This window comes from Salminus brasiliensis, chromosome 6 (genome assembly GCF_030463535.1).
Source record: "Salminus brasiliensis chromosome 6, fSalBra1.hap2, whole genome shotgun sequence".
In the NCBI taxonomy this organism is placed as follows: domain Eukaryota; kingdom Metazoa; phylum Chordata; class Actinopteri; order Characiformes; family Bryconidae; genus Salminus; species Salminus brasiliensis.
In genome coordinates, this window is record NC_132883.1 from 5497518 (window position 1) to 5524335 (window position 26818).

Genomic DNA, 26818 nt, shown 5'->3' on the forward strand with positions numbered 1-26818 from the left:
TAATAGCTGGAACCGTCGCTGCTGGGGGGAACCGTTCACTGGCAGCGGGTCCGAGGTCATGGCTGCGGGATTCGCGCTGAGAATTCAGCTAAACAAATTGCCAAGAAAGTAAAGACGAAAATTCGCCCCGAGGCGTTCAGTGGAAACTGTGAGAGACGCGACCGTTGGAGCCGTTGGAGCCGCTCGAGCCGCTCGAGCCGCTGGAGCCGTTGGAAGCGTTAGCTGGAGGTAAGGGCGTTAGCTAGCTAACTTAGCTAGGACTTACTTTAAGCATCTCTGCTTATTAAAATATCGACTAATTCTCTCATTTCCGTGAGCTAAATAAATCATTCCGGGGATGGAGGAGCAGCAGTGTGCTCGTATTACCCTCAGCCTCAGTTCATTCTCAAGTTAGGAGTAAAAACAAACAGCTGGACGGAGCTTCTCGTTGGGAGCCTTCAGCTCTTTTTTTAAGGTGGATCTTTAACGGATCACCGAGATCACATTCACCGAGCCCTGCTCCGCTCGTCCCGCGTGACCCTGATTAAGCGATGTGCTTCTAATAACCTGGTGACACGAGGCTGTGCTGCGCTCTCTGCATCTCCGTGGTCACCAAGCTCAGAGTTTAGGCATGTTATAACCTGTTATGACACGTTATAGCATGTTATAACATGTTGTCACAGTGACCCAGGCCACCTAATTCTGTATTATAGCTGGCTATCTCACAACGTGGGTCACAGAAGTGACCCAGGCACTCTTTGGGTGCTCATCCCGTTGAGGTTGTTGATGGCAATGTTAACAGGGGTTAAGGTGACCCAGGACACTTTTGAGGCCTCCTTGATTTGTTTACTATTAAGTCAGGTTATAACCTGGTTATGAGGTGGAGGGAAGTGAACCGGGACACCTCTGAGATCTTTGCTTAAACGTGTGGATTATAACGTGTTATAACCAGGGTCTCTCAAGACATCTTTCATTTCTCAAAAGTTCATTTCTCATAATGTGTTATAAAAGGTTCATGTCTGGAATAGTCACCCTAAGGTGCTAAAGGTGGCTTGGATGATGTAGACACACATTATAACACGTTATTATACGTGGGTCTAAGTCATCCAAGCCACCTTAAATGCTTAACGTGGCTCATTTGGAATAGTTATGTTATATTGTATTATAATGTACTAATTATAACATGGAACCAAGTCACCCAAGCCACCTTTGGGTGCTCATCTTGGCTTGTTTGGAACAGTCACTTTATAATGTGTGATAATGTGTTATAACGTGGGTTTAACTCACCCAAGCCACTTTTGGGTGCTCATCTTGGAATAGTCAAGTTATAATGTGTTATAACACGGGTCTAAGTCACGCCACCCTTGGGTGCTCATCTTGGTTTATTTGGAATAGTCACGTTATAATGTATTATAATGTGTTATAACGTGGGACTAAGTTACCCAACCCACCTTTGGGTGCTCATCTTGGCTTGTTTGGAACAGTCACGTTATAATGTGTTATAACGTGGGTCTATATCACCCAAGCCACCTTTAATGCTTAACGTGACTTTTGTGGAATAGTTACGTCATAATGTATTATAATGTGTTATAACATGGGTCTTAGTCACCCAAGCCATCTTTGGGTGCTCATCTTGGCTTGTTTGGAAGAGTCACGTTATAATGTGTTATAACGTGGGTCTATATCACCCAAGCCACCTTTAATGCTTAATGTGGCTCATTTGGAATAGTTATGTTATATTGTATTATAATGTGTTATAATGTGGGTCTGAGTCACCCAAGCCACCTTTGGGTGCTCATCTTGGTTTATTTGGAACAGTCACATTATAATGTATTATAACGTGGGTCTAAGTCACCCAAGCCACCTTTAATGCTTAATGTGGCTCATTTGGAATAGTTATGTTATAATGTATTAGAATGTGTTATAACGTGGGTCTAAAGTCACTCAAGCCACCTTTGGATGCTCATCTTGGTTTGTTTGGAATAGTCAAGTTATAATGTATTATAATGTGTTATAACGTGGGTCTAAGTCACCCAAGCCACCTTTAATGCTTAACGTGACTTATTTGGAATAGTTATGTTATATTGTATTATAATGTTTTATAACGTGGGTCTAAAGTCACTCAAGCCACCTTTGGTTGCTCATCTTGGCTTGTTTGGAATAGTCACCTTATAATGTGTTATATTTTCTTATAAAACATTATAACGTTTACATTATAAAGCTGTGCTCAGCATTTTTTATAGATTGTTCACAAAGGGATGTATAAAAAACAGGTAACCCACAGCAGGTTTTTGTATATATAAAGTGTATGCTAAAGTGTATAGAAAGTAGGGTTGGGCGGTATACCCTTTTATTTTCCAAACTGCCATATCGTCTCCAAATATCACAGCGGTATACAGTATTACTATGTGTATATTCTATATACATGTACTATGTATGTTATGTATATTATGGTTCTATGTTAATGTGGTTTCCGCATTATTTCAAAACTAAAAAAACGGGTTTCCCCCTTTTCATACCACCATACAGTCTCCAAATATTTGTTTGGACCTAGGCTTAGGCTTAGGTAAGTTATCTATCAGGCCAAACACCACCTCATCACAGCTCATGCTCCAGCTAACTTTGGGAATCTTCACACAAATATTTCATTAGTTCTGGTCTAAATCAGTTAATGAGTTTATAAACTTGGAGCGTTTTCCCATTGGTTTGGTTTGTTTTCACTCATGGAAAATATCAGGTGCACCAGAATGCATCACATCAGACCTGTCTGGGGCGGGAAATAGGTCCTGTGTTAGTGCAGATTTCTGTGCAGCTAGTTGATGGTGTTAGCTCGTAATAGCTGTAGTAATTTTCTGGGCAGTATACCAGGTTTAGCTCAAACCTGTGGAGTACACCTGATTTTGGGTCGGATCAAGGTCAGATTACCTTGCACAGCCACAGAAATAGGTATATCTGTTATTAGTGGTAGGTGTAGGTGTTATTATTGGTGTAGATGGAATATTTAGCTGGGCAGCAAAAGTAAAGTATGACCACAAACAACCCACCCCAGAGACGGACCGGATTGAGACTTCCTAGTCTCATGGGTGTTGGTGTTGTTGTTTCGGTCTGAATACGTGTGGGATTATTGTGTTCACACCTGCCCAAATGCTTTACATCAAGGGTGAAAGCAAACCAGAGTCTGATTTAACCGGTTTAAAAAGTGCAGGTGTGAAAACACTCAACCCCCAATAAGTACCAGAATTTTATATATGTATATTTTTTACTATATTATGCTAGAATGCCAATACAAAAACATACAGTGTATTACACTCTTAAAAATAAAGGTGCCACAAAGGGCCTTTTTTATTACTAAAGGACCCTTTGTAGGACCTTTTATTTATTTATTTTATGTATGGAGAGCATATTCACTATAACAGGGCTCGCTGCGCAGTAAGTTACTGTCAATTACTGCAAACTGATGTGATTTAAGGAGACGTTGTAGAATAGGCTATTTATAACCAGAGCACATTTGTAGCATCTTGCACTGATGGGTTGCCTCACAGCAGACCAACTGTATAGCAAACCCGAACCGCTTCACCAGTAAGCTGTCATTTTCACAGTTTTTTAACATAGCTGAATATTTTTGAATGTAAGATTTTGTGTTCACACAAAGTCTATCAGTCACCCGTAAGGCTTATACATTAGCATACTCATGCCAGAAATGATGGGTCATTAGCAGTGTTTCTTTTTTAATCGTTAGTTGCCTCATCTACACAATTTACCATTAATGAGAGATTTTGCCATCTCCAAAAGTGTTTTCTGAGCTCTGAACAGGCCTGCAGATCATAGCACCCAAACTGTGAGAGTGAAAGGAGGGAAAATGGTGTGTAGCCAAAAACAAAAAAACACACATGCTAAGAGAACCTGTGACTTTTGAAAAGTGATAATGAAGATCACTCCTCATCACACAGTCCCACCTTACAAACACACCCCCATCGCATGTCTGCTGAGATGTATTAGCATTAGGCTTCTTCAGGCTGCCGTCTCCTCCCCCTGTCATGTCACAGTAAGGATGGAGTGCTTGTTGCCGATGTTGTCTGCACACGCTAATCTCTGTTACTGACAGCAAAATTCACACCTTTGCGCTCAGGAGAGGGAACGCGCACTGCACAGCGCAGCGGTGGTTATTATAAATACGAGAGCGCTGGATTATTATAAGACTTAATTTAGTTGGAATTTGAGTGAGCATGAAACTATATTCAGCTCAGCCTGAAATAATCAGATTTATACCCTTTCAGCTGCACCGGCAAAACTCATCATTTTAACTCCTAAACCCTAAGGACCTGTGTGTGGGTGCACACTTCAATTCCTCACTTTAACGAATATATACGCTTCAGTTCCCCACATTTATAACTAAATACAGTACATATTAGTGAACTGTACACGTGTCTGCGGGTTTACACAGTGTGTTATGATAACTGTGATATCTACATACCTCTGAGTGTCCCATGGTCACAACTGCATAACATACATATTGGTGTCGAAGCAGTTACCAATTCATTTATTGGGGCTATTAGGGGTGGGCAGTATGGTAAAATATTGATAAGCAATATTTATCACAATAGAGAGTAAGCGTGTGATGTCACAGGGCGGGAGTCACTGCAACCTACTGATTGGCAGTGTTAGCGTTCAGTGTGAATGGCGCTAAAACACAAAACCGAAAGAGCTGTTGAGCCTTTTACAGAAGTGAAGAGAAATCAATGAATCCAGGCCCCGAAACATATGGAAACTCACTATGAGTGGTGAAGTCACGCTCTGAAAACAGGTGGTGGGGAAAAAAACAAGCCCACAGTAGTTGTGAATTTAGTAACATGCTCAAGTTCAAGAAAGAAGGATAGCAAGCAAACCTGGATGAGCCAGTCTTCTAAATGAGCCTATTTAATTATATAGTTATGATGTCATTTCAGAAACATGACAAATCACAATCACAATACACTTTTTGGAGCATATTGTGGATAAATGTATTCTATATGTCCAAATGTTTGTGGACAGCCCTTCTAATAAATGCATTCTGCTACTTTATGTTGGACCCCTTGCTGACATATATGTGCAGGTGTACACACACACACACACACACACAGCTGGTCTACAAAATAGGACTTTCTGGAGCAGATATGTGATATGAACCGGTTAGCTCCCTGCTTAATGCCAGGCGTGGGTTAGAGAGATATAAAGCCCCCTAGCATTGAGCTGTGGAGCAGTGAAAAATTGTGTCCTCTGGAATGATGGCTGGAGCTCCATCCAATACTTTTGGGATGAGTAGGGAGAGGGGGTTTACCTCTCAATAACTCTCCTCCAAAATCTGGTAGAAAGCCTACCCTGGAAAGTAGAGACAGTTACTCAGACAAGCAGGATAAGCTGTTTTTGATACCCTTGATTTTTGGGAAAAACAGTAAATAAGCAGGTGTCCCAATACTTTTGTCCATATAGCATACTTAAAGAACAGTTAATATAGAAATTTAGTGCAGTGTTGCATAAAATGATTGTACTCATATGTTGGTGCCTTCTTTGCTCAGTTCAACTCATCAGACCTCAGATAACTAAATTACTATGATTCATTTTGTATATTGCGGATGTCTGTAAGTAAAAGGACTGCAGATGGAAATGAACTTTGGGGCGAAGCATATTTTCTCTTTTTAAATGAATGTTTTTGCACATGGTCCCTGAATCCAATAACATTTGTTAATCTACTGTAATATGATATATCTGTCATGTTGCCCTCCCTGCTGTTGAATATAAGGGGAATAACTGAATTTTAAGCCTCGAGTTTAAGAGGTTAATTTCAAGTCCTCAGAACTGGAGGAGGCCACCGGCTCAAGTGTTTCTCTCAGAACTGCATTTATTATCTGATTTGCATCTTTATCCTCCGAGTTAGAGAGTGAAACCCGGACCCTGTCTACTGAGCCGGCCCCTTTTTTCTGCTCCGGGACCCTTTGTTGCACCGGCATCGCTGCACAGAGGCGGAAGTGGCTCGCGGAATTCATTCCCAAACTGCATCAATCCTCCAGTGAAAGTGTTTGTGAAGGACACGGGGGCAGTGTTGAATTGCTAATGCCACTCTGCAGCAGAGAGCCTTGTGTAACAGGCGTGATGATTCAGTGTGAAATGACCTGCCTCTCGTGCGCTCGCTGGACGTACAGATGCTTGACAGCCGGCTTGAGTGGTGTGGAGGTTGTTGTCAGTACTCCGGCTAATACCCTGAAGAGGCTGGTTACGGAGCAGTTCGTTTGGAGAGGCTGCGCTAAATGAACTTCACAGAGAGTCCAGTGTTCAAACGGAGCTGGGCTGTGGGTGGAGAATGAGCGAGCGAGCGAGAGAGAGAGAGAGAGAGAGAGAGTGATGGGGAGATAGAAAGGGGGGTGGGGGGGGGTGGAGATGGAGCACCAGGGCTTTTATATCCCAGAGCAAACGATCATGAAAGAGCTCCTGGGCACGTCCTTGAGCAAGGCTCCACTCCCCCGAGACAGGCTTCTTCACTTCCATCTACTGTATCTCTCGTCTCTGACAATGTGTTGGCTTATCTCTCGCTCTCTGACGCTCCCCTCCTCCTCCTCCTCCTCCTCCTCCTCCTCGCTCTCTACATCTCTCTCTGTGTCTCCTTCTCCCTCCCTGTCTCTTTGCCCTCCCTTCTTTATCACAGTCTCTGTATCAGTTCAATCAGAAATGATTTTTGACTTTGCACAGGGGGCACCGACGCTGAAAGAGGTAGTAAAGAAGGGTAAAAAAAAGTGTTATAAGGGAAAGAGAATGAAAAAGTGAGATAAGGAATGAGAGAAAAGCTCCTTCTATCTCATATTATCCATGCTGACTGTTGTGCAACTGCTAGTGGTGTTAAACATCTTCTTGAAATTGAAATGAAAAATGCATTTATTGAGTATTTTAGGCTGTTATTTTATGTATAATTAGTAAGTACATGACTTTGGTTCAGATGTCATTTAACAAGTCTAATAAGTATTTACCACCCTGTTATTTTACCTCGGAATAAAGCACGTTCCTTGTCCTCTGTGGACAAAAAACCCAATAAGCTCTGTTTTTATTGGCTGGTGTAGGACGTTGAGAAAAGCTCACACAATAATGAAGCCCCGCATAATAAATATCCAGCACTACTGGATAGTGCTGCTGTCCTCTCATTGTGTCCTCTCAGCGCAATGAGTTGTTAGCAAGCTGAAGAGATTGTAGCCAGATTAGCTTTTAGCCTTGCACAAACTCTCTTCCCCAGGTTTGGCTTTGGTCTCCTTGAGTCTTACTGGTTAACAGTAAGTAAGTAAACCAGTTCTGATGTGTGTTTAGCTCCAGTATAGTTCAGCTGAGGATAGGCATGTCACGATTTTGGTTAGTCAGAATTTTGTATTTCTTGCTAAAGTAACGTACATTTGTAAATGTTGTGATTAAAGCCATTTATAACATGTACAACCATACAACAATAAACAAAAATAGACCACTAAAGCAAAGGCATTAATTAAACTAGCAAAGGCCACAGTTACGCTAGTATAGGCTTTGTTTATGCTAGCTGGTAACAGGGGCATTGCTAAAAAAATAAGCGTGGTGATCTAATGTTAGCCAGTATATCATAAACTACTGATTTTAAAAGCCTGGGTTATGTAGCTAACATGAATTGATGATGCAAAGACATAATCACATGTAGTTTTATGCTGCACAGGAGATATAAAGATATAATATTACTAATATGATAATAATAATAACATTATTATTAACATATTATTATTAATCATAATAATAATATTCATTAGTAAGATTATTAGACTTTGTGTGCCCCTGTACAACAACTTGTCTAGAGACGCCCCTGGATTCAGGGAGTGTCATTATTCAACTACACCAAGGAAAATACAGTTTGACATTGTAGGGCTCCTTTAGGAAGCTCCAGAAACAGCTAGTTGCTGGATGTTTACTTCGGTTGACCCCCCTCTCTGCACATACAGATCCACTGTTAGGGAGAGTAGCTGAGCAGCTGAGCAGGTGTCTTACTTAAATAAAGCTGTTCAGCAAATGAAACAGTAATGGGACTGAAATGATGCAGCATTTCTCTTAAAAGTCATTTAAAAATGTAAGTAATTCCCCCTCCAGGCCCGAGGCTCAGTGATCTGCTCACTTGATGACAGCAGAGCGAACTGAGATTGCCGTTATAGGCAACAGCAAAAGACACTAAAGCTCTTGAATTTTAAGTTGTTTTTTTTTCCATCATCAAAAATGCTTACGCTTGTTTTTCCTTTTAGCGATTCAGACCTGCACTCACTCCAAAGCATAGCTGTAGAGGCTGGTTGGTGTTGGCATTCCCCGTAGCTTTGAATGGATAATGACTTCTGGCGAACACATGCACGCACACGGCTCTGGATTTGTGTGCACATCTATGATTATCTAGAAATAAGTGACAAGTAGACATCACATGCAGAGGTGCGGGATGGTATCAGATTTATATGGGTGTCATTATTGCCTATCTGTTTCATTTAACACACACTATTTGCCCAAATGTTTGTGGACACCCCTTCTAATGAATGCATTCAGCTGTTTTAAGTTACACCTACTGCTGACACAGATGTGCACACGCACACACATATACACAGCTTGTCTAGTCCCCGTATGACACTTTGGAATAGATAAACATGAACCTATTGGCACCATGCTGCCTAATGCCAGGTGTGGGCTAGAGGGGTATAAAGCCCCCAGGCATTGAGCTGTGGAGCAGTGGAATGATGATAGTGCTCCATGCAATACATTTGGGATGATTTGGGGAGTTGGGGATGACGAGGTGGTGTGGTGATCCTGAACTCACTGATGCTCTCGTCACTATTTCAATGCTGCAAAATCTATTAGAGACAGTAGAGACAGTTACTCCAACAAAAGCTGGTAGACACTTTTTTTTAAACCTCTAACGAATGAGCAGGTGTCCCAATACTTTTGTCCATTTATTGACTTAAACACTATCCACTGTGTCATGTGTGTCATTGTGTGAAGTATTATATTAACCAGTAACAATCCAGCAAAAACATCAATCTCCAATTCCTGGATGTGTGTACATTCTCAAATAAGGCCTAAATCTTTGTCCAGACCCCTTTCTTTTTTCTCCTGTGCCTCATGTACTACCAACAGATCACCCTACTCTTCCAGTGGAAATATCATCAGATAAAATCATGTCCTGCCCATAAATTCCAGTCCAGATATCTTATTTTGCTCAATAACATGATGTTAAAGATGGGTTATTAAAACTGAAGCTCTTCAATTTAGATGAGCATCTAAAAGTAGTCTTTTAACTCCACTCCTCAAACACTCTCATACCCAACAGCAAGAAACACAGCTAACAACCTCCCCTCACACAGTGTGAGTGAGGGCTGTTTCAGGGTCGGATCAGATTCATTTTTTTTCTCTGATATCCCATCCAGCATTTTCTGCTGATATCAGCTCGATATTCAAACCCAAAACCACACTAATGAATGCACTGCTAACAGAGGTGTACTGTTTAGTGTGGTAATATGCAGTATTGGATGCAGCTCCTGTGTTTTTTGCCTTTCTTTGCCGGTTATTGTGAATGTAAAGTTCAATGTAAAATGTAAAATTCAGTTTTGCCTAAATGTTCTGTTAATTATATATATTATATAGTTTTTTAAACAATTTGCAAACAAAAACAAATTGCCAAACATTTTGCTTAAATATTAGAATCCTATTTCCAATATTGTAATCCTAATTTTACCATACAATGCCAATTTGTACTATTAATTATGTTAGTTTGATTTGCTGTTGCAAACATAAAAATAAAAATAGGCCAGCAATTTTGCCTTATATTAGAATCCTAATCCTAATATCCTTATCCTAATATAAAAAATAATTTGCTTAAATATTCTAGTAATTTTGTTAGATCTATATACGGTTTTCATGCCACTATTTCAAACATAAAAGTAAAATAGCCAAGCAATCTTGCCTAAATGTTGGAATCCGAATATCCTAATTATAATGTTAAAATATACTTTGCCTAAATATTCTATTAATTCTGTCAGTGCTATTTCCTATTTTCAAACATAAAAATAAAATTGGCCAAGAGTTTTACCTAAATATTAGAATCCTAATATCCTAACCCTAATATTGAAATATAATTTGCCTAAATAGTCTATTAATTCTGTTAGTTCTATTTACTGTTTTAACTGTTTTTTGCCTAAATATTAGAATTCTAATCCTAATATTAAAAAATAATTTACATAAATATCTGTCTATGTTATATTTGTAAACATAAAAGTAAAAATAGCCAAGCAATTTTGCCTAAATATTAGAATCCTAATCCTAATATTAAAATTAAATCTAATTAATTTCAAACATAAAAACAAAAATAGCCAAGCAATTTTGCCTGAATCTTAGAATTTTAATTCTAATACTGGAATCCAGTTTTGCCTAAATATTTAAATCAACCCGAAAAACAGTTGAAATTTCATCACATTTAAGAATCCTTATGAAATTGAATCATTCTGAGGTGAGAGATTCATATTTCTGTTGGGCCCCAAACAGAAAGACAGATGGTGGTTTGGTGGAGCGGTGCAGTTACCTGCAAGTCAGAGTGAACTCCAGGCAAATACATCTCTCAGAAGTGATGGTGTGCGTTATTTTTAGACCGTGCCGTTTCACTTCATATCAATATTTACATGCCGCACGCATAAGACTTCATTTTTAATATCCCCTGCAGTTCTAGTTCGCTTCCGATCAGCAAACGAAAGCATGACTCGGTCACAGGCATGGAAGCCTCTTTAAGGAAGTACTGAGTAATGGCTGAGGCAGACCCTGTTAAAAGCACGCCAGAGAACCACATTAGTCCGGGCCTGTGCCTTCCATTAAAGAGAATATTTATATTCTTCAGAAGAGAGAGGAAAAAGAACACCTGTCAGGCTGCTCGGGTTAGCGCCGGGATTTTGGGACGGGAAGAACGCTTTGCGGGCGAGACAGATAGAGCGTGAAAGAGGGTGGGTCAGAGGTGTGGAGGGTGGTCGAGAGATGTTGACAAAGCGTGACGCTCCCGATATAGCTCTCCACACCAATTAACAGCTGCTTCCACCACCCCAGCCCACCCCAGCCCCTTGCGCCTGCTACCAAAAAGGCAGAGATGAAAATTAAAGACCTGCCTGCAGCTCCCTCAATTATTAATAAGTCGTCCATGAATTTTTCATCGTCTCCAATACGTTTGCAAATGTGAGAGGCTGTGTCGAAGCACGGCAGATAAGAAGGAAAGAATGCGTACTGAAGTGGAGATCAGCCCCAGTGCTCTGATCGCTACACACACACCCCACCACGATGCTCCAGCATGGCGTCCTAACACTGCTGCTTTTACACCAGCTGTGTGAAAACACTGATAGATACCGTCACATTCTCACGCTCTCGGTTTGATTCATCAGGCTGCGAATGTTAATGTTCACATCATTATGGTCTCATAATTTGGTCCAGCAGTGAGACATTGATTTTCCTGTACTTCTCATTGCTTTTTTCCAGTTCCGCAGGCCAGCGCGGAGGGGCTCATTAGTACTGTACGGATGGAGCTGTTTAGGATGCTTGTTTGCTGTGAATAAAATGAAATACAGCAGTTCAGAGGTAGCGTCCTACCACTGGTAATGTCGTGCCGGTCTCGTGAACAGCTGGCTTGATAATCTCGCTCAAATTAAACTGTGAAGCATGCAAAGTACTTTGGCTGGTCAGTAGGATGAGTGTTGCAACTTTTTATTAAGAAGCAAACTGACCAACATCTGTCCCAGAGTTCAGCCTTTAACGCAAGCAAGAGCTTTTCTCCCTGGCTTATATTTAAAAGCTTTCTAATTTAGCAGCAGAGGCCTACCACACTGCACGCCCACTCACATGTGGTATGGATTTGTTGTTGCTTATGGTCTAAAGACAAGGCGCTGTCATGCGTTATAGGATGGATTTATGATAATGAGCTCAGTAAACCTGGTGTGAAGTTTAGGAGTTCTTTACAACGTCTCTGCCATATACTCAGATTTCTACCAGTAAGTCCAAATCCACATTTTCTTCCTTTAGCATTTTCGGAATACCTAAGCTCTAGGGTGGATAGGTGAGATAGATATAGATAGCTATACTATACAGACAAAAGTATACGGACACCTGCTCATTTATTGTTTCTTCCAAGCATGGTGGCAACAAGAGAGGTAGGCATGTCCAGATGTTGGATGATCACCAACCCACCTCACCCCCAACTCCCCAACTCAACCCAAAAATACTGGATGGAGCACCATCATTTCAGAGAACACACTTCTTCCACTGCTCCACAGCTCAATGCTGGGGGGCTTTAAACTCCTCTAGCCCACACCTGGCATTAGGCATGCTGCCAATAGGTTTAATAGGTTTATCTGCTAGTCCTATTCTACTGGCAATATTTCTAGACAAGATTAGACAAGCTGATCTTCAGGACCACCTGCAGAACCTGCATGGTGCTCTTTCTGAGTTGTAGTGGAACATACATGTACTGCGCATTTACTGTTAAACCATTACACCTGCCAGCACACTGGGTATCCATTACAAAGAGAGCATAATTAGTCCTAGTACTAGCTAGATCTCACCAATCATGCAACACTACCAACCCTGGGAGTGTGAAGGCTAGCATGTGCTTCCTTCAAATGATGTCATGCTGCTTCATTGGACAGTTGAGCTACTGGCCAGCATAGGGGTGGGCAACCGAGGGCCGGGGTCCAGCACAGTTTGCTCCAACAGACCAGCTAAACCTGGCAATTAAAGGGTGAGTGGAAGAGCAAAACACTGCAGCAGTCTGGCCCTCCAGGATCAGAGTTGTCCACCACTGGGCTAGCATCATGCTGAGCGATAGGAGGGAGAGAAGGATCCTATCCAAAGCTAGTTGTGCTCTCCTAGACTCCTGCCCACATATGGCTGTGGCATCACCAGGGATCACTATATGCTGATGATCGGGTTAACGCTCAGACGGTTGCACCCCTTTGGGAGCCACTGCACTCATAATTTTTCATAGTAATTTTTTAAACATGCAATCCCAAAAAATAATCATCATTTTTTTGGACATAATTGATGATATTATTGCCATATTTTGCACCCATACTACTCGTATATGAGACATACTTATTAGACCATGATGAGTTTCAACAAACTCACACTCACACTGGCAGAATTCAAATGTAACTGTTAGGCAGATGCTGTTGGCAGCTCAGAACCTAAAAGGCTTTAGCTAGAATGATCAAGAAACCAGCCTGTATTGACGGAGAGTTCAGCTGAAACATCACAGACCAAGGCTTCAAGGGGAAAGGGATATGCAGGCATTTCACAGGCCGCTAGCACAATGTGGAGAGCGCTCTCGTTAGTATGGTACCAGGTCACGGGGATTAGGATAAATCTGTCAGGCAGAGTTACACTAGAAGAAAGTAGAATACAGCATCAGAGCACGACTTCAGAAACTTCATGAACTTTTTCAATATTGCTCGTCGTGGGTATTTGGGCTGCAAAAAGCAACATTATGTAGCATTTCTACCTTAAATAGCAGCTTCAGAATCATGCTGATGTTTCACTGTCTGTAACAGTGGGAATGGCATCTCTGTCATTGCCACTCTGGGCCAGAACGCTGCTACTGCACTGAGGAACTTTCGTGGAGCTGCACAAGGCCTCCTGCCAGACCTGCGTAACTCTGAGTAACCCCGAGCATATTTCTGTTATATTACTCGACTGCCTCAGTCCACGTCCTTCTTTACCTTCAGATTCGGGCTGCACAATATATTGTTTTTAGCATCGCCATCACAAAGTGCATATTCACACTAGTCAAACAAAGGCAGATTAACTCTCTTTACTTGTTTGATACAAAAGACAAATAACCACTATTGTTTCTGATACTGGCACTTACACACATTATTGACATGGGCAATAGAGAGCACCAATACCATGAAACTTACTGATGCCCTACATTTGTTTTTTACATAGAACATTTTTTTTGCATAATTTGTTAAGAAATCTAATGTTTAAAGCAACCAGTAAAAGCCAGTCATAAATAGTTATTACCATTAAACAGACATTTAATGGAACTTTTACATTAGTGCTTTTTAAGCAGATTGAAATTGAAATTGCTGCAGAAGCACTGTTTGTTTCTAAACTGTTGTTTCACTGTAAAAAGCTGTTTGGTTGAGCTTAGCAAGACTGTGCTTCCCTTGCTCCACATGTTTTTGCATTGTGGTAATTTTTTTTTTTTTTTATCGCTCTGAAACTTTTCAAATGTGCATTTCCACAACCAGTAAACACTGCTTTTCAAGTGTATTATGTTTGGGATACGATATAAAAAGTACAACCTATAAAAAGTGGAACACTTATATACACTTATATACTAATATAAATATTGTGATTTATAGCCATCTGTGGAGTATTCGAGTCAGAGTTGGTATCAGTATTGGTACTCTGTATCGGCAGATTGAAAATCTGAATATTTTTATCGTCTTGATGGTTCATCGGTTCAGCTTGCGTTAACTTTTAGCCTTTTTAGCCTCACTACAGTATTCTCCTGAAGTAGCTGTTGTGTTTAGCCTCAAAGCTACATAAGTTGGGGAGTAAATATACACTATATATATATATTTATATATGTTTGTGTATACCCTTCTAATGAATGCAAAGATGTGAAAATGCACACACAGCTTATTTAGTCCCTGTAGAAAAGTACTGCCAATAGAATAGTGAAAACTGAACCTACTGGCACCATGCTGCCTAATGCCAGGCCTGGGCTAGAGGGGTATAAAGCCCCCCAGCATTGAGCTGTGTAGCAGTGGAAGAACTGTGGTGAACGGTGGTGCTCCATCTAATGCTTTTAAGTTACGCAGAGAGGCGTTTGTGAGGTTAACATCCTGACCTCACTAACACACTTCTCATTGAATGCAATCAAATCCTCAGAGCAATGCTCCTCCAGAATTTAGTAAAAAACCTGCTTCCCTGGACAGTAGAGACCATTACTCTAACAAAAGCAGGATAAACTCCTTTCAGAAAAAACAATTAATGAGCAGGTGTCCCAATACTTTTGTCCGTATATACGCACTATACAAACCCGGTTTATAGACAGATTTTGTTTTAAAGGAGGACACAACAGTGTTTAAGGTTGACGGTTTGCCTCTTTCCAAGTACCGAACTCTCATTATTCAGCTATGCCAAGGAAAAAAGATGTTTGGTAGAGCCGGGAAGATGATAAAATGTTCAGCGCAGACGGGAGTCCAAGACCAGGCCTTTAGCTGAGTTCTGTCTGTGTCTTTTCGTCTGCATTGTGAGACTCTGGCTGTTTTTAGAGTATTCCCTCCTGCCTCCCAGATGCGCATCTACTGTCCCACCCCACTTCATCTTTCCCGGTCTCACTTTCTCATTCTCTCTTTACTCTCTGTTCCCTCTGCCCCCACCCTCCCTCTCTCTCTCTCTCTCTCTCGTTCTCTTTCCCTCTGTTCCCCCTCCCTTTCTCCCCTCCTCTCCCTCTTTCTCTCTCTGCCTCTCTGTCTCTCTGCGTTTCACTGAACGCTGTGAATGGTCCCACAGCGCGCATCACCAACAGCAGCCCTAAGGGTTGGTCCCTTTTGCTACTTCCTGTCAGGTTGCCATGGCATCAGGCAAGGTGGCCCCATTTCCTGCTGTGCGGAGGGGCCGAAAGGGGAACGTCCTGAGCGAGTGCGCCGTCCGCTAATGCGATCAGACAAGCGTGGTAGAGACCATCACACATCCAAGGCAGAATTGGCCACAGCTGATCCACTCTCGAACGCAGCTCGGAGCGCTCGGGACGAGGCCTGCGCCGACACGGACACCAGGACTCTCTCTCCCACCCAGTCGACCGGAGCGAACAGGCACCTCATGGGGCAGGGGCCGAAATAGCTACCCACTGCTCTTGAGCGTGCCCTTCTCAAGAGCAGTGCTCAAAGACACTTTCCTGCAGTCCTGGGATTCTCTCCATCATAAAAAAGGAAAGCAGGTCGGGTGAAGGTCTGGATAGCGGAGACAGTGTGTCCACTCTCAGCTCAGGTTTCACTTAGTCAGCTTAAGCTTAGCTTACATGGATGGGCTGACCAAATAGCTCAATTCCACATGAAGTTTCTGCATTTTATGGATGTTGTGTTGTTGAACTTCCTCTTGTCAGACAATCTGCTGCTGCTCTCTCTCTCCTTTTTCTGGGAAGCGGTTTGACCAGTGGTTGCATGTGGTCAAATTGACGTGTGTAAAGCCGAACAAGTGACCGCAGATGTATTATTTTTTTACCGTTCAACCATCACACATCCAACTAGACACTCACTGCACTGTACCTCCTCTTCTCAATCTAGGAATCCTGTCAAACACCCCATGTTTTATAGCCGCAGGGTGTGCAACGCCTTAAATTTATATATATATATATATATATATAGTTATTTAGCTAATACTAGATATGATACTATGATTTTCTGACACTGATATATATATATATATATATATCAGTATCAGAAAATCATAGTATCATATCTAGTATTAGCTAAATAACTGTATTTTGGGGTTGTGTACATTTGCTTTTTGGCTATATCCTTCCTTTAACAGTTAGATTAAGCGCCAAGAACCAGAGCAGACTCAAATATGCATTAATATGCATATATCTAATATGCTTTTTTCTTCCCTCTCAGAAGCCTGGTGCATAGTCAGTTGTTCCTCCCTTCAAAATCTTCTATTCAGTCCCGGTCATGTGTGTGCTACAATGTTTTTAAGATGTTAAGATTCTTCTTTATTCAGCACAAAACACAAAAACACGTTGTCGACAGACCAGCCCTAAATGAGTAGCTGAGGCTACTCATGAACCGACACAACCAGCTACACTAAACAGGGAGCCCAGGGGGCAGCAGGGGAAATCAAAGGAGAGAGCAGAGAAGCATGCACCGACACGGTGTGGAAAACCCCTGGCCTCAGAAGGTCTTTGAAAGACTCTTTCTGCAGACATTTCTGGGTCACTTTCATCCGTACCCCCTTTTTCACCCTCCCTTGACCGTCATCATGCGCTCCGCCCGCTGGCCTGCCGGCCTGTTCGCCTCCCCACCCCCCCACGCACACCCCCATGATGCAACCCTCCAGGGAGTCAATTTACGTGCGGCGCTTGAAAGGAATCAGAGTTTGGTGCGGGTGGAGTTCAGGGAGCCGCCGGGCGGGAGGGGGGATTGGGGGGGGGGCGATGGTGATGGAGGTGGGATGCAAAAGGTTTGAGATTATTCTCGTCTTGTTTTGTGGTGTTCTTCACTCGCTGCCTCTGGAGCTGGAGTGGCGTGTCCGTGTCCCGCTTTTCTGTCTGGAGGATTTCAAACGAGCGCGATGCTGCTGAAGTGAGAGGCTTCCGGAGAGTGGGCCCATTAAAGCAGCCGGAGACCCAAACAGGCAGAACAGGCAGTCTGTTCTACATGTCTGTGTGGAATATGTCAGGGTTTGGCTTGTCAGCTGTTGCCCTCACATCTGATTCACGAAAGCGAAGACAGTTGGGGTATTGGTGTCTCGCAGCTGCAGCGTGGCTCTCGACAGCTCTGATTTCTGAGGGGACATCCACTGGGAAATATGATTGATTGCATGGAGGTTGTAGTCACCCTTCTGTCACTGACGTTTTTTTAATAAGCTGCCGGAGTTGCTTACAGGACCAATTAAGGAGAGATGCGCGTTCCAATTTGACAGTCGGTCAAAGAAAATCTCATAAATGTGATTAAAACCACAGTCAGGAATTACAGGACAACACAACAGTGGTGACTCCAGCACAAACAGTTAGGGAGGTTAGCTGCTGCATCAGTAGGAAATGACATTGACTACATACAAGAACTTGGTACAATGTATATACAAAAGTATTGGGACACCTGCTCATGCATTGTTTCTTCCTAAATCAAGGGTATTGATAAGGGATTTGATAACATTCAGCGACAAGAGTGTTAGTGAGGTCAGGATGTTGGCCGATCACCACCTCAACTCATCCCTAACTCCCCAACTCATCTCAAAAGTATTGGGTGGATACTTCCTTTGTCTTCCTTTGTCTTATCAAACATGTCTGACTTGCTCTTGGTTGTTGAAGTGAGTGCTATCACCATTGCAAATCTCTCAGTCCTCTCCAGGGACTCCGGTCCCATAGATGCATCCACCAGCCATATGACTTATCTAGCCAATCAGGACTCTTATTCCAGGCTCTCAGCAATCTGAGTACTAACTCAGTCCACCTGGTTCCCAGTATAAATACCTGTCTGTTTTTTTAACAGAGCATACCGACCTGTTAGGATCTCTGTTTGCCCCTTTAACCCTCACCTTTGCTCTCTCTGCCCTTTTCAAATTGTCTTATGTGTCCTTCATTGCTCCTGTTGTTATTGGCCCCGGCCTGGCTTGTACCTTTCAGTACTTGCTCAACCCCTCTTTACAGTTAACCTTACAGTTTCTTTAGTATCAACGAGCATCTGATTAGTTCACAGAGTTGTAAACTCAGAGAGCTCTGTGGATCTGCCCACAGTGACCCCACTCAGCAATCCCACTTCAACAATCAACACCAAACTAAATGACTGAGGTTTAAAAAAGACAGTCTTCTCCAAAATCCCCTCTAATGATGTTCTGATCATCTGCAGCTGATTCTGATTTTACACTTTTTAAGTAGTAATAAATGTGGGGGTTTCTTTTTTCTCATTTTATATTTAATATTTTTTTAGTTTACTTTTTTTCATCTCTCAATATTGTTTATATGAAGATCAAATGTCCAGATGTTAACTTCCTGGTGAAATTGTTTGTTGCATTTTTTCTTATTTGGAATCACAAGTCAAAATGCCATATATTTGGGCACTGCGCTGCACTGGGCTATGATTTGTCATTTTAAAAGATGTAAAAAAGTGAAGGATTTGTGGGTATATACAGTCATACGCAAAGGTTTGGACATCCTTGGTTATGGTTACATGTTTTGTTGAATTTCTAGTAATTAAAAATAAGTGAAATGAGTGGGACTGTGTTTGTTGTACTCCTGAAGAGGCAATGAGTGTTCTTCAACCCCCCCCCCCGCCCCTTCCGGAGGAACACAGTATGGGAAGGCCTGTGTTTACCCTTACCAATACACCTGGTTCAACTCATCAGCTAATTATCAAGCCCTTCATGCGTTAAATTGGGTGTTTCGGTGCAGGGAACCTCCAGGGCTGGGAGTGAAGAACACAAGTTTAGACTTTGGATGATTGGTTTTGTAGCGGCTTCTATTAGCGTTCTCTAGCCTCCAGCTTTCCTCGCCTCCCTTACTGTCGGTTCAGTTCATCTCATTAGCAAAAAATGAGAGTTGCTAACGTGTAGGAGTGTGTGCATGGTTGATGCCGCCACAGTGGTCGTGTTAGCGGACAAGATCAAGCTAATTATTAGTAAACATTTCTCACAATACAAATATGTTTATTTTTGTCTTCGTTTTCCATATTCCGTACGTCCTCATTTCCCATTCGCACTCATTTTCAGAATGGAAAAACTCAAATGTGGAAAAGGGTGATTGTTTTATACAGGTAAGACAGCTAGCATATACACTGTTTGTGGACCCCTTCTGAGGATTGCATTTACCTACTTTAACTACTAGGTTCCACTCATTGCTGACATAGATGTGCAAATGCACACACAGCTTATCTAGTCCCTGTAGAAGAGCACTAGTCTAGAGAAGATAAACATAAACCTATTGGCACCATGCTGCCTAATGCCAGGCGTGGGCTAAAGGGGTATAGCCCCCCCAGCATTGAGTTGTGGAGCAGTGGAGGAACTGTGTTCTCTGGAATGATGGGTGGTGCTCCATTCAGTATTTTTGGGACAAGTTGGGGAGTCTGGGATGAGGTGGGGTGGTTATCATCCAACATCCTGACTTCGATAATGCTGTTGTCGCTGAATGCTGTTAAATCCTCACAGCAATGCTTCTAGTAGAAAGCCTCTGATTTCAGAAGAAACAATGAGTGAGCAGGGGCCCCAATACTTCTGTCCATGTAGTATATAGTATATGTGGTAAGATACAACAATCTGATGTTTAACCCCTTTGTTTATCCCCTGTGTGCAGGCCCACACTGCGAAGTGATATATACCTACATTACTGCCACAATTAGCATCAATTTCACCAACCCTAAAATAGAACCTTGTGGGACTCTATACAAGATGTGCTAAACTGAACGGTTACCAAATAATAATTCATAGAGTTTTGCATTAGGACTAATAGCCGGCAAATAAAGCTAGTGTTCAGTGTGTTAAATGTTTAGTTATGGACAGTCTGGTCCTCCGTATCCTTGTGTACAGTCATTAGCGTAGAAATAAATGCTTGATACATGCGTGCAAAAGGGTTTTAGACTTAAACACACTTTTAAGCTTTGTGATGCCCTGGCCCTGAGGTTATTTTGTGTGGTGGAGATGTAGAGTGAAATAACGTGCTTTGAATCATTTTTACTGCATCAGTGCTCACTCTGCGTCCGCCACTTTATAGTTACAGGCCCTCAGAGAGCCGTTAGACTCAGCGGTTACGAGATCATGCCGTTTTTGTAGGCTCTCTTACATTTCGCAGGAGTATTGAGATAGACGACTCTGAGCTTGGGCTTTGATGTGCCGTTCCTTTTATCTGCTTCTCTCTCAGTGAGCCTTGGCAGGTGTATTTTTGCATGCACACGGCCACAATGCGGTACACTCACAAACGAATGCGCTCGCTTTGACCGAAATGAAAGATGGCTGAATAATAAGTCACTCACTCCAAGAGATCCTTCCACGCTCTGCAGGGATTGCAACGTAAATAGAAAATTATGCAAAGCTGGATATGTCACTTCTTTTTTCTTATAGTTTTACAGTTTATACATTGAGGTGATTTTTTAATGCGACCTTGAAATAAAAAGAGAACCGTCAGTCTTCTTTTTTTTCATCATAAATATTTTTCTCCGCATTTTCTCAGCATTTCATTTGCAGAGTGCTCTGAAAAATCAGTACATTCAGATGATTAAATATACAAACAAAACAAATACACTTTCTTCTCTCGTTTCTGTTTCACAGGACCGAATGAGCCTCTGAAAGGCCTTTCCTCCATTTTGTAGACGTCTACCTTCCCAAAGCACTGAGTGGGACCTGCACTTGAGATTTCCCCACAGATTCCCAGCATGGAGAGAACTGCCATTTCCGCTTCACTGCTCACCGTCTGCCTCGTTTTGGCTGTGTGTCGCTGTTCCCCGGCGGGTCCCTTCTGCCCGGCACAGTGCGTGTGTGAAACCCGGCCGTGGTACACCCCTCAGTCGGTCTACCATCAAGCCAAGACTGTGGACTGCAACGAGCTCCACTTAAGCACCATTCCGCGGAATATATCTGTCGACACTCAGGTGCTGCTTCTCCAGAGCAACAACATCTCGGTGGTGACCTCAGAACTTCGGAGCCTCGTCAACCTCACAGAGTTGGACCTTTCTCAGAATCATTTCACGCAGATCCATGATGTTGGATTGGGTAACTTGACCCAGCTCGTCACCTTGTACCTGGAGGAGAATCAGATTAAAGAACTGCCCGATTTCTGCCTGAAAGATTTAATCAGCCTGGAGGAGCTTTATATAAACCACAACCAGATATCTTCAATTGGCCCAAATGCCTTCTCTGGCTTAGGGAACCTGCTTAGGCTTCATCTGAACTCCAACAAACTGGTGGCTATTGACAGTCAGTGGTTTGAGTCTCTTCCCAATCTCGAGATCCTCATGATAGGTGAGAATCCTATACTTGGATTGCAAGACATGAACTTCCACCCACTGTCTAAACTGCACAGTCTGGTGCTAGCTGGCATGGGCCTCAGGGAAATACCTGCCAGAGCTTTTCAAGGACTGGAATACCTGGAGAGTCTCTCATTTTTTGACAATAAGCTGACAGCCGTGCCCAAAGATGCCCTCCACTCCCTACCAAACCTGAAGTTCCTCGACCTTAACAAGAACCCTATAGTCCGTGTGCAGGAGGGTGACTTTCAGGACTTTCTCCACTTGGAGGAGCTCAGCATGAACAACATGGAGCAGCTGGTGGCTGTGGAGAGAGGCGCCTTCGCCAACCTACCACAGATGGCCAAGTTAGAGGTTTACAACAACCCTCATCTCTCGTACATCGACCGCGGTGCTTTCCACGACATGGCTGGCGTGCGCACTTTGCTGGTCCACAACAACGACCTCACCCTCCTTCCTCATGAGGTCTTCGCCTCTTTCCCCAACCTGGATGAGGTCAGCCTCCACAGCAACCCACTCAGGTGCGATTGCCTCTCAAACTGGGGGCCGGTTTTCGGTAACCAGTCAAGTCTCAAACTTCTGGAGTCCCAGCTCACCCTGTGCGCCTCTCCTCCACACGTGATCGGCCATTCACTCCAGGAAGTGGTGTCGACTAACTGGAACATGGCTAGTAACACCTGTCTGCCACTCATATCCCTGCACACCTTCCCTCCGCAGCTCAACGTCACGGCCGGACAGCCCTTGACGTTGGACTGCTGGGCTGTGGCAGACCCTGTCCCTCAGTTCTACTGGGTGACCCCCACAGGTGACAAAGTGACTTCAGAAGCTGTATCCCCAGCACTGAATGAGGGGAGTGTGGGCACCAAAAAGCACAGGATGCAGGACCAAGGTGCTCTGGAGATCCTCCACATTGAGCCAGAGGATGCTGGCCTGTATACTTGCGTGGCATGGAACGCAGAAGGCGCAGACACCCGGAGCGTCTCGGTGTACGTAGACAGGAGCAACTGGCATGGCGGTCAGCGGAGAGATGGCCGGAAATGGGGGACGAACACCACAGGGGCTCTGGTTGTCTTGGCAAAAATCATCCATGCACAGTCTGTAGTACTGGAATGGAAAGTGTACCCATCTGCCCCTGCCTCCGGCCGTGAGTTACCACAACCCAAGTGGCTCAGTGCCACCATCAAAATCGACAACCCTCAGATCAGCTACACTGCGAAAGTTCCCGTAGACGTCCAAGAATACAACCTCACGCACCTGCTGCCCTCCACCGAGTACCGTGTCTGCCTGACCATGTCGTCTACAGAGCATCAAACCCAGCATTCCTGCATCAACGTGACCACCAAAGAAGCCAGCTTTGCCGTGGAGATGGTCGCCCAGCCCAGCAACGTTGCCTTGGCGGCAGTCATGGGCTCCATGTTTGCCATCTGTATCATGGCTCTGCTGGTGTTCTACATGGGGCGGCGAATAAAGCAGAAGTCCTGTCATCACTCGCTGAAGAAGTACATGCAGCACGCCACCTCCATCCCACTCAACGAGCTGTACCCTCCTCTCATCAACTTGTGGGAGAACGAGACGGAGAAAGAGAAGGAAGGGCCCGTCGACCCCCAGAACTCACAGATAGACACCTCAAAGACGTACATGTGGTAGTTTTTTTTTTGCGCTGGACGGAGTAGGACGAGAAAAAGACACTTCAGAGTATGTATGTATGTATGGTGCTGTACATATAGATGAGTATGTAATTACTTACTTACTAAGATGTCATTGTGAAAGATGTATTTTTTAGATTGTATAACCCTCCCCGGCCGACAGAAGAGCACTACTCGGCTGCAGTTGTGAAACGGTCGTGTACAGAGTAGATGAATTTTACAAGTGCCCAGCCAAACACACCCCTGCAATAACCTTGCATCACGTTCCTGAGAACAGTTATACGGTTATAACACCACGCATGCGACTATGTTAATTATCTGTCTTGATTTATTCACCATATGAGCATTAATCCCACCAGGATCTTCTTCAGGTTTTCAGATCACACATTTGGATTTCTTGCATGGAGTTCTTGCATGCTGTTTCAGTGCTCACAAAGTATTTATTTGTTTATTTATTTTTCCTCACTTCTAAAAATATACAGATGCGAGAAGGTGGTAAGCACATGCACACGAACATGCACTCACACTCACAGACACAGGTTTTCCTTCTATATCTTATATTCTAACTCCACTGCATTTATATTGTCACCTGTGTTGTAATAATAACAGCAGTGAATTTCACTTTGCCAGCTGTTGTTACCTGCAACTAATTAGCTGTCAAGCATAATTAATATTTGCTACAGCAGCCATGCAGCTGTGTTTACTTGGCCTTGCACTTTTGGATATCTGTTCATTTTCCAAATTTATGAATGTATGTTTTTGTCGTTATCAATCTAGAATTTTTCTTTTTTCACTTAATATGAATTAAATGAGAGGCCAGATATACAACAGAGAGGTAAAGCAGGTTCGGCTAAACTGCCTGTGTGTACGCACTGCTGGCAAACGTGTATCCCGCTGGAAACATGTCCGTGTCCAGTGCAGTCCACAAGTGCTCGGACAGGCTGTCTAACATCGGGCTTTTTCACTGTCCAGTTATTTATGGACTGCGCTGTGTGTTATTGTTCCACAGTGTGTTGAGCACCTCGTTATGTGGTTGACAATTTTATTACTGAGAGACTGTTTCATTTCTCTGCTGATGATATTGCCACATTCAATATTCATTCTCCTTTTAAAGGCGCAATGAGTGTGATAGGCTGGGGAACGGGATTGCGTCAAGGTACTGACAATGAAACCAGCGTTTAATTTTCCATCACAGAGCATAATTAGCATCGATTAGCCTCTGCAGCAAACAATAAATAAACACCTCGGGCTCATTTATTGGTTTATCGGCCAACCTGAGGAAATGAAATAAACATAAATGGAAATATGCACCAGTCAGCCATAACATTAGCACCACCATCAGTGGTGAAGTGAAAAACATGCCCAGGGGTGGGATCTATATATTAGGCAGCATATTAGACAGTCAGTTCTTGAAGTGATGCGTTACAAGAAGGAGAAATGGGCAAGCATAAGAAACACTTTGACAGGAACCAAACTGTGATGGCTAGAAGACCGGAGTGGGTCAGAGCATCTTCAAAACATCAGGTAGGTCTTGTGTGTCAAGGTTTTCTGGTATGCGGAGGTCACTACCTACCGAACATTGTCCATGAAAGAACCCCTGCTTGCCATCAGCAGTCAGTGTCTGGGAGAGCACAATTGGTCTTGCTCTCTCAGGGGTGGGTTGATGGCACTTTCTCCCCACATCATGCCTAAAGCTCCCTTCACCCTTCACAGCTAGTAATAGGGGGAGTTCACATGAACAGGGATTAGGTAACTGGTAGAAAATGGGCTAAAGTTAGAAATAACTACCAGTGAACCAGCGACCCGCCTCACAACATACAGGACTGCTGTGAACATCTTGGTGCCAGATACTACAGCATGCCTTCAGAGATCCTGTGGAGTGGAGTCCATGCCTTGAATGGTCAGATCTGCTGGGGTGGCACAAGGGGGACCTACTCAATATTAGGCAGAAGGTACTAATGCTATGGCTGATTTGATGTAGTGTAGAACACTTTCAGTTTCTCTGGTTGGTTTATAAGGTTTTTTTGACCATAGAAGAACCATTTATAGTTCCATAAAACATGTTTGTAAAAGAGCTGTGAGTGTGAAGAACCTTTAAATTGGTAAAACCTTTTGATTGATTTCTTACTGAAAATGTTCTGTACACATACTCTCTTTACGAAAAATGCTTCTTTGCTTGTAGAAGCTCCAGATCCCATTAGAACAGATGCAGATGAACATAAATCCAGTAAAAAGGAGAAACTAGAGCTTCTCATTCTGAAGAAAGAAAGTAGTGAGATCTTGTCGGTGAGCTAGTCTGAAGAACAGAGCTTGGTTCTTCCAGGTTTCTCCTGGACGCCCCCCAGTCCAGCCAGCACAGCGTGGAGGATGTGTTCAACTCCATCAGCAGCAGCAGCAGCAGCAGCAGCTCACCTGATTTACCATCATTAAGCCCCGATTTACCACCAAACCAGGTGTTGATCTGAGGAGAACTCTAAATAATACTAGACTCCATGAGAGAGGAGAACTTTGGAGATGTTCTAATGATGAACACAGTGATGGAGAACCACCACCACTTTCTGTAGGAGTGTTATTAATATTATTCTAATATATATATATATATATATGATTATAATATATAATTATAATAATACTGAGCAAATAAACACTTAAACTGCCCAGATCGGCAGCTTTTTATTCTAATTTTAACAGAAAGTATAAAGCTTGTGCGCAGCCCTGTTTATCTTCATCTACACTAATAATATAATACAAAACATTGTGTTCATTATTTTAAAAGCCTTCCAAACACAACAAATCCTCATAAAAAATGAATTACTAATAACCAAAATAAGCTCAGATCTGCAGGGATGCACACACACACTCTCTCTCCCTCTCTCTCTCTCTCTCTGTTGTGTCTTTTGAATTTGTCATTTATTGTTTGAACCAAAGATGAAACGACAAATATTCAAAGCACCTGTCACAATCAGACGCGCAGATGACATCTGTACGCTGCATTATTAAATCTGAGCTGATGAGGTGCAAATAAATCTTTGTTTCACTGTAGTTTTTAAAATAAATGTATTTATTAATTTATTGTAAATTATATATGTACATCTCTACACACTGGATTATCTTCTTGTTCATTTGAATGATAGGATTTCTTCAGCAGCTCGTAATAAGACACATTTGAACGCGTTTCTAATCAAGTAAATGTTGTGTCCACATCTATAAAATGCAATATTCACATCCTACAGTACTGTCTGCTCACCGGCCATGGTTTGTGTCCCCCACCGGCTCCTGATCACGGGGTCTCTGATCTTGGGTTAGTTATTCATAACACTGCCTGGAGTTTATTGCTACACACGTGCCCTCTGGTGGTGGAGGAGCTTGATGACTTATATTTGCTTTCTATGTGTGAATAGCAGGGTATTTTGTAATAGAAGGAGAGACTATTGTTATATTTCGAGGTACTGTAGGTCAGTACCACTTTAG

General features: G+C 42.8%; 1 protein-coding gene across 1 annotated transcript; it reads left to right on the top strand.

Annotated features, from left to right (window-relative positions):
* On the top strand, positions 1-26818 carry LOC140557201 (leucine-rich repeat neuronal protein 1). Its single transcript, XM_072681433.1, has 2 exons — positions 1-228; positions 21007-26818. Exon 2 carries the CDS (start codon positions 21111-21113, stop codon positions 23346-23348), a length of 2238 nt encoding a protein of 745 aa, XP_072537534.1. The 5' UTR covers positions 1-228; positions 21007-21110; the 3' UTR covers positions 23349-26818.

Excerpts from the sequence above, each read along its gene's own strand:
- LOC140557201 (XM_072681433.1), top strand. The coding sequence starts at position 21,111 with ATGGAGAGAACTGCCATTTCCGCTTCACTGCTCACCGTCTGCCTCGTT.